The sequence below is a fragment of the Gymnoscopelus microlampas genome, assembly GCF_963454915.1.
Source record: "Gymnoscopelus microlampas genome assembly, chromosome: 2".
Taxonomy (NCBI): Eukaryota; Metazoa; Chordata; class Actinopteri; order Myctophiformes; family Myctophidae; genus Gymnoscopelus; species Gymnoscopelus microlampas.
Window position 1 is genome coordinate 6,596,083 of NC_139939.1, and position 15,735 is coordinate 6,611,817.

General features: G+C 41.6%; 1 protein-coding gene across 1 annotated transcript in view; it reads right to left on the reverse strand.

Moving 5' to 3' along the window:
* Positions 1–2,006: 2,006 nt before the first annotated feature.
* The window catches only part of LOC311056614 (uncharacterized protein), a 15,886-nt gene continuing 2,157 nt past the window's right edge, over positions 2,007–15,735 (reverse strand). The window contains exons 2-10 of the mRNA XM_084073365.1: positions 9,742–9,917; positions 8,932–8,973; positions 7,199–7,240; positions 6,906–6,947; positions 6,729–6,770; positions 6,414–6,455; positions 6,084–6,125; positions 4,572–4,697; positions 2,007–3,564 (exon numbers count right to left, since the gene is read on the reverse strand). Of these exons, the coding sequence (XP_083929491.1) occupies positions 3,284–3,564; positions 4,572–4,697; positions 6,084–6,125; positions 6,414–6,455; positions 6,729–6,770; positions 6,906–6,947; positions 7,199–7,240; positions 8,932–8,973; positions 9,742–9,916 (834 nt within the window). The 5' untranslated portion in view covers position 9,917 and the 3' untranslated portion in view covers positions 2,007–3,283. The remainder of the gene's footprint in view (positions 3,565–4,571; positions 4,698–6,083; positions 6,126–6,413; positions 6,456–6,728; positions 6,771–6,905; positions 6,948–7,198; positions 7,241–8,931; positions 8,974–9,741; positions 9,918–15,735) is intronic.

Here is a 15,735-nt window from a genome sequence, read left to right on the forward strand (position 1 = left end):
CTCAGTCCATTTAGGTACTGGGGCTCCACCACTAGTATAGGCGAGCCTTACAGCCTCAATGACCCACCTGGAGAGCGTCGCTCTGGTGATCGCTTTCCTCTGGTTACCGCGGCCACAGGAGACAAACAGTTGCGGAGGGATTTAAAGCTTTAAAGCCCCCACTGGGCAGTGACAGCGCAACCGCTTATCCTCCGCCAATGCGGAAGGAGGTAGATGGAAGGCCACCAACTCAAACCGGAGCCGGTGCCACCACCCCGGTCTTGGTAACAAACGCCAGGTTCGGTTTCAAAAGAAACCTCCTGTCGTTATTAGAGAATCTCAAGCACTCCGAACTCACCGAGAGTGCGTGTAGGTCACTAACACTCTTTAGCCGTAGACAGGGCCACCAATAGGGCCGTCTTAAGACTAACCAATTTCAGGACCGCAGCCTTGAAAAGCCCAAAGGGAAAGCGGCAGAGTGCACCCAGCACCACTGCCAGATCCCCAGCTGGGAACAGAGGCCTTGTAGGCGGCCTAGCTCGTCTGGCGCCGCCCCCCCCCTGAATGGTATCCACCACATCAGGAGGCAAGCCACATGAGTCTAAGGTAGCCCTCTCAGGGGCCAGACCCACCGGTCTAGGTCCCAGGGCGGTCGACCTCGTTCCCTGCTACCGCAGCCGGTCCGTGATCGGAGGGAGAGGCCATGGCCTGGCGTAGAGGAGAGGAGTCACCTCTGATCTCCACACGCCCAAAGCCGGCGCCACCCACAGCGCGGACAAATCGACCTGTGGTCGGCCAAACCTGGCCCAACAGCAGATCCGTTCCGCTGTTCAGGAGGCCCGGAACATGAGCCGCACAAATCGATGCGAGGCGTGAGTCGTACAACGTCGTCAGCTCGCATGCTAGTCTGTCTAACACTCGGGGGCCCAAGCCTCCCTGTATGTTGACATAACACATGGTTGTAGTGTTGGAGAACAGGCTCCGCAGAAGGACACAGGGTCGGTGAGCGCGTTAAACGCGTGGGCTACGCCGAGGCAGGTAAACATAATTATGTGGGTCATCTCCGACGAAGGTGGCCGAGCAGTCGGGGAGCCGAGCAAAGGGACGCCTTTGGAGGAGGCCATCGTGTGGTGAAAGAATGCTAGGCTAACGGCTCTATGCGGGGAGTTAGCTTAGGGAGGGGTGCTACGAGCTGTGGCTGTAGCCGAAACAGCTAAGCTAGTTATCAGCTAGGCGGCCAGTAAGGCTATGTAGCAGCTAAGGTGGCTAGTGGCCAACTCACCACGAGGCAGAAAGAAGTTGTTAAAGTTGTTTTTGCGATGTGAGAGAAAACCTGTGGGGGATTAATCCGAATCCAGCTGGTTTCTCTCGTGATCCAAGGAAATCGAAGATTTTGTTGATAAAATGTACTTTTCAGTTTTTATAAGCGTGTAGCCGTAGTGCATCTGCGAACAGAGGAACTGAAGAGGAAGTACTACGTCACGACCGGGCCTTATATGTCCTTCCGGAAAGGGGAAGGGACAGCTGGTAACGTGACATACCCTCTAGTCCAATGAATGGGCCCCGGGAGCGTATTGTGTAGCTCTGTTGCATCGCCAGAGGGCGCTGTTTCCCATAGTGAGTGTCTCACGAAAGAATGACAAAGAACAAAGGACACACTCACAGCTTCTGTACATTTAACCCTGTCACTGTTTTGAAAATGACAGTATCTGTATTTTCAAATAACCAAAGTATAAAATAGAGCTTAATTGGTTAATGTATGTTTCGTAATTATAATCTAAATCTGCAAATTAACTAATAACTAAAGTATTCAAATAACCGTAGTGGAGTACAACATATAAGTACAGTATTATTACATATCATTTCAAAAGTATAAACGATTGAAAAATGGAAATTCTCAGGTAAAATAAAAGTGTCTCAAAATTGCACCACTGGATATAAAGAACATCTGCTAGTCATCAGGGTTTCAATGAATGTTCATGTATTGATGGGTTAGTAAGGTAAGGATATTAACAGATTTGTACAGAGACAATAAGTGTTGATTTTATTTGATTGGAATAACATTGTAACTGTAACACACAATGCACAAGCAGCAGATACATTAAGTGTTTGTAGTGAAACACTAATCTTTTAAAGAAAAGAACAAAAGAAATGGTCAAGTCGTCACCAATTGATAAAAACAATGAAGAGACCAAAGCAATGAGAGAGAAAGAGAACTAAGCAGTAATGGATGAAGTACTCTACTCAACACAATATACTTAAGTACAGTAGCCTACTCCAGTAAATGTACTTTACTGTACTCCACTGGAAGTAAGAGAAAGAAAGACATTGGCCTCGATTCACTAAGCTGGTCGTAAATAACCACACCATCTGAAAATGTGTTGTGCCAGCTGGAGCCCCGTACCAGATTTGTGTTCTAAGAACGTTTAAAAAAATCGTCCACATTTTATTTCAAGATTTTTAAAAAAATGGCGGATCTACAAGCTCTGCTATTTAAAAAAATAAATATTTTGTAGATCTTGTAGGCTTGTAGTTCGGCTATTTTCAATTTATACAGTATATCATTTCAGTGTATACAGAAGGCCTATATATGTTTAATTATAGTGCTCATAATGGCCTAGCGCCATAGTTGCTTATTTTGGGCTTGTTTTCCTAGACCTGTTTGCTTATTTCTCTCACAATATCTGCAAGTTCAACTTCTTCTCTTGTCAAAAAATACAGATGTCGGAGTAGCATCGTACATCTGTTCTGTCTGGAAGCGATGGATCAGCTGAACGTAATGCTCTCGTGTGTAATGAGCATAAAGAAGTTTCAACGTTTAACCCCATGACCAAATAAAAGGCTAATAAAACGTGGAAAAGATATTATATAAGCCTTTTCTAATGAACAAAGTGGGATGCTACTATCCGATAGATTATGGACCAGAGCTTATTGATTACTGAGGGGAAATTCGTCTTTTGGATTAATTTATCACTGTCCTAGTCGGAATGGGGAATGGATCTATTCTGGCCACAGCTTTCATCGACTGTTTCCTCATCAGATGATAAGACATAGCTATTGTGTGTGGCGTTCATGTGATCAATATACAGTAGCCTACGTATTATAAATTACTTATTAACTGGAGGCGCATCGTGCCTCCAATTACATTAAGGCATGATAGTATATTTTCATCATTACATGAAACTTTGTCTGAGTTGGCCGACAATCGCAAACACACCAAGGGACTTAAATGAATCATCATTTATTTGTATTTTTTTCTATATGCAATCAATTAAATTGATTAGTTTGATTAAGTGTTGCACCCCTACATGTGAAAGAGCAGGAAACCAGTGAATGTGGTTTCTTTATCGCTGGTATCATAGACACTATGACCTGAAGGAAGTTTAATTTCAACCACATCACCTTCCTGTAGCTCTACAGCCAATCCATTAGACACACTAGGCCAGGTACCATCCATGTATGAGTTGTTCCAAAGAATCCTCCTGCCGTTATGGTACAGTCTCACACCCACAGCCTGACGATCACGGTGACCAAAAGCAGTGAATCTGAAGTAGTACAGTCCTCTGAGTGGGGCAGTGAACACACCTGCATCAGAGCAGAACAAACACACATTAGTGGATCATAACATGTATGATAACATCTGGAGCATATTGTCACTGTCAGGTGGAAACCTTGTATCTCCATGCTTCAATTTGTAATGTTTTTTTTGGTCTAATTAATGCCCTACCTTGTTGTAGAGCAGTGTCATGCAAAAGTTGCTAGAATAGCAATCACAATGTGTTGTGAGTTTGTAGATCTGATATTTGTGTCAGTGAACGTGTTAAAGTGTCTGTGGGTTTTATAAATATTGAACCAATGAAAAGTATTAATAAGAGCTTGCGACTAAATTATAACTAAATAATAACTACATTGTATCCATTGGAACACAGGTTATTATATTAATACATAATAACTACATAGTATTGTATTGTATTGGAACACAGGAACACAATGTTTTACATTTCCTAAAATGTAACAGTTTTGGACATACAAGGTTTCCATCTGACAGTGACAATACTATGTTTATGTACGGTACCACTGATTACCAACACACATCAACACAATGAGAAACAAACAAACAAATAAATCTACACATACAGTAATTATCCAAACATGACAAACCTAATATACTGTATGCAAAACAATATGATTTAGAGACAAATATACTCACATGGCTACTTCACAGAACTGTATGCAACGGTTCTCTATGTGCGGTCTGTGTCCAGGGACCTTTAGGGGGTTCCAGGGGGTCCCCGGTTAAATGATTGATAGTTATAAACCAAATGGACCCTTACAGGTCTGTAAGTCTGAGAGTGTACAAATGGAACCAAATGGACCCTTACAGGTCTGTAACTCTGAGAGTGTACAAATGGAACCAAATGGACCCTTACAGGTCTGTAACTCTGAGAGTGAAATGGGCCCGGAATGGATTTGGTTCCTTTTTTACACTCTCAGAGTTATGGGGGTCCGTGGTCCTAATATATATCAAACTGGGGGTCCTTGACATGATCCAGTGTGAGAACCACTGCTGTGTAGATGAGAAGGGTCAGTACCTGTAACGCTGTTGTAGGCCTGGCCGATGTTGGTCACTACGTCTTTGAAAACCAGTGGTGTGTCAGTGGTGAAGGGTCCCACAAATCCTGGGCCCCCCAGTGCAGCAGAGAAAGCCACCTTTCTCTCTGTGAAGACAGGAATCAGAAACAGAAACTCTTTATTGTCTCCGCCAGGCCGAAGGCATGGCGAGAGAGTATGTTTTACCCTCTGTCCGTCTGTCCGTGTGTCCGTCCTTCTGTCTGTTACCAGCTAATCTCCGCCACCGTTGGCCCGGTCGCTGTGAAACTTCACTGTGCTGCCACTGGCTTCAGATTTGTTTAATATCTGTGTATTTGCATACATTTATTGTATCCTGTATTATGTTTTCTATTTACTTACAATGAGTCTGTAAGGATAACTCCCTCTTGTGGCTATGTTTGGTAATTTGGTCAAATATTTAACCCAGTCCAATGCTTCTGATTATCACTGAAGTAGTAACAGGTGTGACAGTGCAATCACAGTAGTAAGTAGCAGGTGTGATACATTCCACAGCCACAAGTAACTGAGTCTCACTGCTGCAGCCACACAGTTTCTCTGCTGCCTACACACTGTTTTTCTGTTCTACTAAGAGCCTTGGAAACTATTGTCTTTTTACGGATTTAATTCTGACATTCTTCAAGTAAAGTACAAGAAAAGTTACACCTTGTCCTCTTTTTTGGAGATGTGGATTTCTCGTTCGCTATCTGTCTATGCTGATCCATGGTACAAGGGCAGAATATTCACACACACACACACACACACACACACACACACACACACACACACACACACACACACACACACACACTCCCTCGATGCCACAGCAGAACCTCTGCCCCAAATCTTTCACATGGGCCTGTTATAGCGCCACCAGGAGGCCGATTTGTGCAAAACCCATTTTTGGATATTACTCCTACAGATTTTATCCAAATATCACACAAATCGGTACACAGTATCTCTATAGTCATGTGATCAAGACGGATCTGTCCGATATTTCATATTCCATCCTGATTGGCTAAGGTTGGCTTCCAAAGTTGGCAGGATTGGTCCGTTTTGAACAAAATGTCTCAAATCATGAACGCAGCGTGTGATTTCCATGAAAATTTGCACGCACATTCCCACTAGGCCAAGGAAGAAATGCCCCCTTTTCACATTGGCCTGTTATAGCGCCACCAGCAGGTCTAATTTAGCAAAACACATTTTTGCAACAAAATGCCTCAAATCATGAATGCACGCACATTCCCACTAGGCCGAGGAAGAAATGCCACCCCTTTCACATTGGCCTATTATAGCGCCACTAGGAGGCCACAATAACGACGTGACCTGGCGGAGACCTGTGCTCCGAGGAGCACTTTTTCTAGTTGTCACTGAGGTAGAAGCTCAATTTCAACAGCAAGAACATTTGACTTTGAAGTAATTATGTTCATCATGTTTGAAGTTGAACTTTACTTTTGAAGAAATAATAATGTTCAGATATAAAAAAAAAAATTCACCTGAGTTCTCTGTCTTCAGAGCCGACACATTATTCTGCAAGGCTGTAAACACATTAATAGAAACTTACACATTTAGTTAAATAACATTTTTTCATGAATTAATTATAAATTGAACGATGTAAAAAAGACTGGATACACATAAAGTTATTCTCAGCAGAACCATCTATCAAATATTATGGGAGATCAAACATTGAAATATTTTTTATATAGTATATATATATATAGAGTGAGGTCACGTGTCAAAAAGACTGGATACACCTTATTCTCAGCAGAACCATCTATATTATATATATATATTATATCTTGTATGTTTATATAAGATTAATTGACCTGAGTTCTGTGTCTTCAGGGCTGACACATCATTCTGTAAAGCTGTAAACACATGAATTAAAATCTTTAACAGTCATTTAAATCATCTTAAACATAAACAGAGTGAGGCCACACATTAAGAGAAAATGAAAAAGACACGGTACATGGGGGTATATGGGGGTACATGGGGGTACAAGGGGTACATGGGGTACATGGGGGTACACAGGTTAATCCTTGTCTCCTCAATACTCATAACTGAAGTCTGTTAGAGTGGAATCCTACACATTTAGAACTTTTTGTTTTATGTTTATTAAAGTTTATGTGAGATGAATTCACCTGAGTTCTCTGTCTTCAGGTCCGACACATCATTCTGTAATGCTGTAAACACATGAATAGTCATTTAAATAATCTTAAACATAAACAGAGTAAGGCCACACATTAATAGAAAATGAAAAAGACATAATGTTATTCTCAGCAGAATCATTTATTAAAGTGTATGTGAGATGAATTCACCTGAGTTCTGTGTCTTCAGGGCTGACGTATCATTCTGCAAGGCTGTAAACACATGAAAGGTAAAGTAAATATAAATAGAACGATGTAAAAAAAAAAAGAGACTGGTTACACATAATGTTATTCTCAGCAAGAACCATTTATTAAATATTATGTGAGATGAAACATTGAAATATTTGTATATAGTATATATAAATAGAGTGAGGTCAGGTGTCAAAAGGACTGGATACACCTTATTCTCAGCAGAACCATCTATATTATATTATGTTTATGTTGTTTATGTTTTTATAATTCACCTGTGCTCTGTGTCTTCAGGTCTGACATATCATTCTGTAATGCTGTAAACACATGAATTAAAACTGTTATAGTCATTTAAATCAGACAAACAGTGCAAAGCCAGAAGAAAATAAACAAGAAGAGTGCGCTCTTTGGAATGCATGTCTCCGGCAGGCTGGGTTTCAACCCATGTTTCTACCCCGCATAATTGGACGGCAGTTATAGACAACTGGAAGGGGGGAAAAAGTGTGTTTCGAAGAAAACACTGAATGGACGAAAATCGAGAAATTGAGGGTCAAGTTCTTCCTTGGCTTTCATGCCGGTCGGTCCAACAGAGATTAGCTGTTCACACACACACACACACACACACACACACACACACACACACACACACACACACACACACACACACACACACACACACACACACACACACACACGCTGACACACACATATATATATATATATGTGCCAGATGCCATTACCTTTAAGAGAAGACTGCGCTAGCCATTATCCCCAATCCAATCTTACGCTCTCCTATCTCCCTGTCTGCAGTATTGCCTGGTGGTCTGATTATTATAAGCCACATTGGACGTTTTTCTGAAGTTGCTTGTAAACAATTGTAGAACGGTTGTGAGCTTGTAGATCGTTGATTTTCAAATAGCCAACATATATAAATATGCACATTGTTTAATGGACGACATATATAGGTTTGCTCATGTGGCCTATTATAGTCGCTTCTTTTGGGCTTGTTTTCATAGACCTGGTTGCTTATTTCTCGCAAATTCTGGCAACACAGCTCTTCAGCTCTGCAGCCGCACCGTGGGGATTTTACATGGAAACATACACCCAACGTTGGGTTGCTATAAGCTCTAGCCTTTGATTGCCTTTCAATAAAACCACATTTGATAGACATACGTATCACCTACATGTTACTGATTAGAGATCATTTCATGTTTTTGTAATCAGTTCATTATTTCTTGCGTAATCGATGAATAAAACTGACGTGTGTAATATGGAGAGCATTGCATTGCGCGATGCACAAATTGTCTTCTTTAAATAGACTATCATCTTATATAAACACAATTGACACAAGGAATTAACACCCTGCCTTCTGCTGATTAGGAAAATTAGAATCACATAGATTTGTTGACAATAATAGCCTAGTAGAGAGATGTGGGAATCCATTGCAAGTCTGTGCGCTCTACAAACCGAAACCAAGTTGGCACTGCGGGTGGTTTTAGAGTCCGCTGTGCGCTTTCCCAAAGGTGTGTCCAGAGTAGCAATTTTGGGGATGTAGCAACAACACGCCCACGACCACACCTCCGTGCAAATAATGGAATCGGCACAATGCAGAGCGGGTATAGCAAGCGCAGAATAGTGTTTAGGGACAGTGCCAGCTCTGTTATCCGTATTTCACGGTTAATGGGTAGAAAATCACAGGTAATGGTTAACGGGTGCGGCTTTATATTGGTCTGGAATAGGGCCGATAGTCTCGGTTCTCTGTCTTCAGGGCCAAAGACAGAGATAGTAAACATAATAGAGCAAGGTCACATGTCAAAAAGATTGGATACAGGGCTGACAGGTCATTCTGCAAGAATATAAACACATGAATTGAAACTTTATAGTCATTTAAATAATACATTTATATAGTAAATATAAATACATCGAGGTCACATGTCAAAATGACTGGATACACATCATGTTATTCTCAGCAGAACCATCTATTAAAGTTTATGTGAGATGAATTCACCTGAGTTCTGTGTCTTCAGAGCCGACATCTCATTCTGCAAGGCTGTAAACACATGAATTAAATCTTTTATATTAAAGAGCTGGTGCCATGTTTTTGCACTTTTTCTGTTTTTCATGTGTCTATGCGGTTGATAGAACTTCATTAAGCCCCTGGTGGTGGTTTTATGGTGTTTTATGTCTTCTCTGACTATTTGGAGTTTCTTCCTGGAGGCTGAAACCTTGAGGGTCAAACGTGCCAATAGAAAAACAGCGCTTTAGTGACATAGTAAAAACGGTAACCGTCTTCCATGCCGACATCTCGCCACTCCGACTAGTGGCTTCCGCGTGCGGTTAGGGTTAGGGTGAGGGTTAGGTATAGGGTTTGTTAACGTCGGAAAGGCGACATGTCGGAAAGCCGCCATGTAACCAGTAAAAACATACCCTCCCCCTCATTATCATAACACAACAGGTCTGGGCATGAGGAGGAGGAGGGACTAGGACAGGTGGGTGGTGCTAAGGTGGTGGAGGAGGTGCTATAGGTGAAACCAGGTATACTTAATGAACTGGAGGCGTGTCCACATAAAAACATAATTTTAACAATTTCTGTACACTTTTTTGAAAAAAATCTTCCTCCTAGTATAACCATAATACCTGATGATTATGTTTTAGGGGGTGGGGGTCACTGAAAATCACGGCACACCGTCTTTAAGCAAGTGAGGTCACACAACAGATGTGATCAAACAGATGAGAACGATTGGATAAACATTAATGTCCTTCTCAGTAGAAACATCTATTAAAGTTCATTCAGCGTATCATACTGATGATGAATTACCTCTAATTAGGAGATCGGGTCGAACTTCTGGTCTTCGGGTCTGATCTTCAGCTAACTCGTTGTTGGCACAGGGACAGATTACACTCAATTGCCATCCATCCTGTCCCTGAACCACTGTCCTAGACAAACACAACAGGACCACCAGGTGGAGCAGCAGAGTAACAGCAGCCTTCATCCTTGTGGTGGATGAGAATGTAGCAGACAGGATTGTTCAGCTTTATATACTGAGGCTCAGCACAAGCTCATGAATATTAAATTTTCTACCAACGTGTATCAGTGTTTGTGGGAAAGCCTGTTGCTCTGTGTTCCTCCAATAGGCTTCAGTAAACAAAGCTGCCACGTAGTCCATGGCTCTTCAACAGGGGGTCCAGGACCCCTAGGAGGGTCCTCAGAGTTACAACAGGGCGTCTGGGACCCTTAGGGGTCCTCAGAGTTACCACAGAGGGCCACCAAGGTTTTATGTGATAGAATTTAGTTTTCTTCAAATAATGTAAATGTCAAAATTCAACATAGCATAGACAATGTAAACACACAACACTGCAATTCAGTAAGTCATAAAAGTTAACGTTATACTTTATTTATTCCCAAAGGTTGTTTTATTAGTTGCAATAAGCAGCCACTGATCCATTATATTAAGTGTTACAAATTGTGTGTTTATGAATGTTAATTGGGGGGCACGGTGGGTAGTCGGTAGCGCTGTTGCCTCACAGCTGGAAGGTCCTGGGTTCGATTAACGTCGGGCAGTGCCGGCCCTGAGGAATTTGGTGCCTTAGGCAGGATTTTACCTGGCGCCCCACCCCATAGCCTATTATTTAATAATAAGTAAGGCTAGGCCTATTTAAAAAAAAACACAAACAACTAGGACATTGTGTAAAATACAAAAGCCAAAATATAGCTGCAAGCAGCGATAATACGGGGCCAGACATGGAAACTGGAGAGAGAGAGAGAGAGAGAGAGAGAGAGAGAGAGAGAGAGAGAGAAACTGGAGACAGAGAGAGACATGGAAACTGGAGAGAGAGAGAGAGAGAGAAACGGAATAGATTGGAGAGAGAGAGAGAGAGAGAGAGAGACAGACAGACAGACAGACATGGAAACGGAATAGATTGAAGAGAGAGAGAGAGAGAGAGAGAGAGAGCCATGGACACGGAATAGATTGATGAGAGAGAGAGATGGAAACAGAATGGATTTATTGGACATCTCAACCTATTGCCATTAACAGGAATCGAACTCTCAACCTTCGGACTAATAGGCTGCAACACTACCTATAGTGCTATAGCTTTGTCCAGGCTGATGTTGTCTGTTGAAGATCATAAACTCTTGCCTTCTGTCATTAATCAAGCCAACACTAAGATCACTCGTTCACAAATCATTCACCAATAGAGAAATTGTATGTCTCCTCGCAACCGAAAACAGTGAAAGCAGCCGATCTACAAGCTCAGAAACACGTTGCTATCTGAAAAGTTTTGAGATTGTAGATCGGCTTTTCAGAATGAAATATGTCATACATTGAAAAAACGTACTCTCAAATAAGCATTTCAGGTTATCTTTACCATTTGCACATGTATTCATTGATACAGTCATGTTGTTTGCAATTCAATTTAAATGAAGTCTGCACCAAGTGAGGCTTGAACTGACGACCTTGAGATTGTGAGGCACTCATTTAAGGGAGAAATAGCTGAAAAATCCTGGGTTTAAGTGTTTTTCAAACTGCTCAAAATTGCGGACAATCTAAGGGCAGAGCTTACTGGTCAAAGCGATAGATGTGTTCCTCATGAGTCAAGGCACAAGTGTAAGCAAGTTTCACGACTTTCGGCCAAACGAGGCATGACTTTTGCCTGTTTAAAGTTTGCATTTTCAAAAAATTGCTATAGCGCCCCCCTTTGGCCAATAGGGCTGGCAAAGTTCGTTGGAGGGGGGCGTGTTTTGGGCTGCATAGCCAAGAGCAGCCAAGCTGGTTGTGTCACTATACCGACCCACCCAATAGGGTACTCTATTTAGCTAGTACAAACAGCGGTACATTCAACACGTTCCGTGTCAACCATGTTAAAAGCCAGCTGCAAGGAGAAGGGGAGCTATGTGGACAAGTTGGATATAGACTCACAAAAACGGTACAAAGACAAATTGTGCAATATTTTACATGTGACATGCTGACCTTACATAAAGTGATTCAGCTGAGTGTTAAACAGTGTGTACCGTGTCATTAAATTCAAAATGTACTTAAAAGTACCAAAAGCAGAAATTACTACTCTTTATGCAGAATGTCCCATTCCACAAGTTCATAATGTATACAAATCTTTTTAAAATGGCAGATCTACAAGCTCACAATGCATCGCATTGGGAGCTTGTAGATCGGCTATTTTCAAATGGCCAAAATATATATAGGGCTGAAGTGGTTAATGTATGTTTTGTGATAAATCAGCAAAGTAACTAAAGCTGTCAAATAATTGTTGTGGAGTAAAAGTACAATATTTCCCTCTGAGGTAAAATTATTGAAAATGGGGAAATACTCCAGTAAAGTAAAACATCCTCAGAAGTGTACTTAAAGGACGACTTCACCACTTTTCAACATATCTTCATATAATAGGTCCTCACTAATGCTCATGATAAAATGGTACAATTTTTTTCTACTCAGTCTGTGTCTCAGAGGAGGGCTGTAGACAGTTCAGAAACCCGTCTACCAGTGACATCATCGATGGGGAATCCAAGCTAATAGAAACTGCAGGCTTTGTATTCCTGGAAAGTTGCAATGCAATAATAGATCCCATTGTTCTCGCCTTAATAAAAATCTGAATAATTTTTTTTTAATCTTTTTGGAAAAGAAAATCCTGCCTAACGATGATGTCACTGGTAGACGGGTTTCTGGACTGTCCACAGCCCTCCTATGAGACACTAGTCTCGCGTAGCCAGACCCCACAGAAAATGAAAAACAGCGACCTCTGTTTTCTGATATTGTCTGTGGGGTCTGGCGGGAGGAAAATGGAAGATCAGTGCGCAGGGAAACTCCGGTTTCATGTCTGCCTTCAGCGCATCACTTCCGGTTGGTGCGACCATGTTTTCATTCCCACTAACAATATTTCTACACGGAACACTAACACCACTTCTCCCAGAGAACATGGATGGTTTTGGTTATAAGCCCACTTGTTTCTATGATGAAAGAGTAATTTAAAATGTGAATATCTTTCCGTGGTTTTGTCCGCTCCGAGGACGCTATTGTTAAATTAGTTTCGGCTAGTTTCGAGGGGGGGAGGGTGGATGGACACGTGAATCACGCCCACTACATTTGTTTGGGTAAAGCGCGGCCCACTTCCTGATCTGAAGGCACGCCCACTTTTAGCCAATGCGCACACGTTAGGACGAACCGCTCCGACAGATTCCACCGCAGGTCGGAATCTGTTCTTGAGAGATTAATGAGACACAGACCAAGTAGAAAAAGATTGTATCATTTTATCATGAGCATTAGTGAGGACCTATTATATGAAGATATGTTGAAAAGTGGTGAAGTCGTCCTTTAAGTACAGTACTTGAGTAAATGTACTTAGTTACTTTACACCACTGATAGAGTAACTTTTCAGATGTATAAAATGTGAGCTTGTAGATCGACTATGTAAAATGTCCTCTGCCCATCCATATTATAATGTGATCATCAACAGGTGATTTTAGTCAACTGAACTGGTGACCTGAGCCATCATCAGGATCTGGTTCTATTTGCATTGAATGAATGCAGCTTTAGCATTTTGATCACCGTTTGAATGGATATCAGGATAGGCCTATGCATTTTAATCAGGTAAAAGAATGCGGTTCTATTAGCATTGAATGAAAGCACTATTGAAACTAAATTCACACACAAATGCATCTTTAGCTTGTAGATCGGTTGTAGAGCGGTTCTATTTACATATACATAATTATTTTATGTAGACAAACTTCACTCTGTAAGTCAATGTCACATGTTGAATGTGTCTTTTATTTGAAAACGAGCACGAACACTAAGCTACTTTCCACCTGCTAGGCTACTAGCGATATTCCGAGTGGAGTGAAAGAGATGTTGTTGTTGTGAGCCTGAGCCCTTTGACACCACCAAGAGGGGGCGGGGCCAGCCGCGGCCGCGGAGTGACGCGAGCCTTGCCTGCCCAATTGGAGTGAGATTGGTTTCAGTGATATTTGGAACTCTCTACATTACTGCAACGTTTCAAATAAATGTGAGTCTTGCATGTATGTGTTAGGGGCAGATGAATAATTTTCATAAAACTGCAATAGTTAAAATCTATTTCCTCCTGGGATTTTTGAGTAATCTGCACAAAACATTTTACACATGAACTTAGGACCTTTGCCGACAAAACAAAAGCGGCGGATTTTCCATAAGTGAAAAAATGCAGAAGTTATGAGCCAATGGCTGTTTTTCATATAATTCAAAATGGTGGGCGATCTAAAGGTCAGAGGTCAAAAGTCAGACCACGAAAGTTGTCGGGCATGAAGAGACGCATGTGTGTATCGAAGTTTCATGGTTGTAGGTCTAACAGGGCATGAGTTGTACCTGTTCAAAGTTGGCACTTTCAATTGAGTGCTATAGCGCCATCCTTTGACGAATGAGTGTGAGAATTATTTCTTGGTAGTTTTTCATGAGCATCTACCATATGGCCGAGTTTCGTAAAAAGCGTATGCACGGTTAAGCCAGAACTGCCAAAAACAAGTATTTTTCAAACTGCTCAAAATTGCGGACAATCTAAGGCCGGAGCTTACTGGTCAAAGCGATACATGTGTTCCTCATGAGTCAAGGCACAAGTGTAAGCAAGTTTCACGACTTTCGGCCAAACGAGGCATGACTTATGCCTGTTTAAAGTTTGCATTTTCAAAAAATTGCTATAGCGCCCCCCTTTGGCCAATTGGAGTAAGATTGGTTTCAGTGAAATTTGGAATGACCCTGTACATTTCTGCAAAGTTTCAAAGAAATGTGAGTCTGCATGTATGTTTTAGGCATAGATGAATAATTTTCATAAAACTGCAATAGTTAAAATCTATGGAATCCTTGGGATTTTTGAGCAATTTGCACAAAACCTTTTACACATGAACTTTGGACCTATGCCGACATAAAATAGGGAGCGGATTTTCCATAAGTTAGGAGCCAATGACTGTTTTTCATATAATTCAAAATGGTGGGAGATCTAAAGGTCAGAGGTCAAAAGTCAGAGGGTGAAAGTTGTTCAGCATGAGGAGACGCATATGTGTATCCAAGTTTCATGGCTGTAGGTCAAACAGGGCATGAGTTGTACCTGTACAAAGTTGCCATTTTCAATTGAGTGCTATAGCGCCACCTTTGGACGAAAGATTGTGAGAATTATTTCTTGATCGTTTTTCATGACCATCTACCATATAGCCGAGTTTCGTAGAAAGCGACAGCACGGTTCAGCCAGAACTGCGAAAAGTGGCAGAAGAACTAAAATAAAGTGAATAATAAAACAGGTCCAGAGCTGAGCTCTGGCCCCGTAATTACAATTTTTGCATTTAGCAGACGGTCTTAATCCAGAGCGATTTACAGTAAACATAAACACAAGGTAACACATCAAATGCATAGAGACAGACCTGGCACAGCCAATATGCAGAGTACTGTAGGCAATTGCCTAGGCGCCATTAGGCTGGGTGGGCACCCAACAGGCTAAGATTTATTTTTTACAGGGCTCACCATTTTGAATTATATGAAAAACAGTCATTGGCTCCTAACTTCTGCATTTTTTCACTTATGGAAAATCCGCTCCCTATTTTGTGTCGGCATAGGTCCAAAGCTCAAAAATCCCAGTATTCCATAGATTTTAACTATTGCAGTTTTTTTTGAAACTTTGCAGAAATGTAGAGAGTCATTCCAAATATCACTGAAACCAATCTCACTCCAATTGGCCAAAGGCGGCGCTATAGCAATTTTTTGAAAAGGCAAACTTTAAACAGGCAAAAGTCATGCCTCGTTTGGCTGAAAGTCGTGAAACTTGCTTACACTTGTGCCTT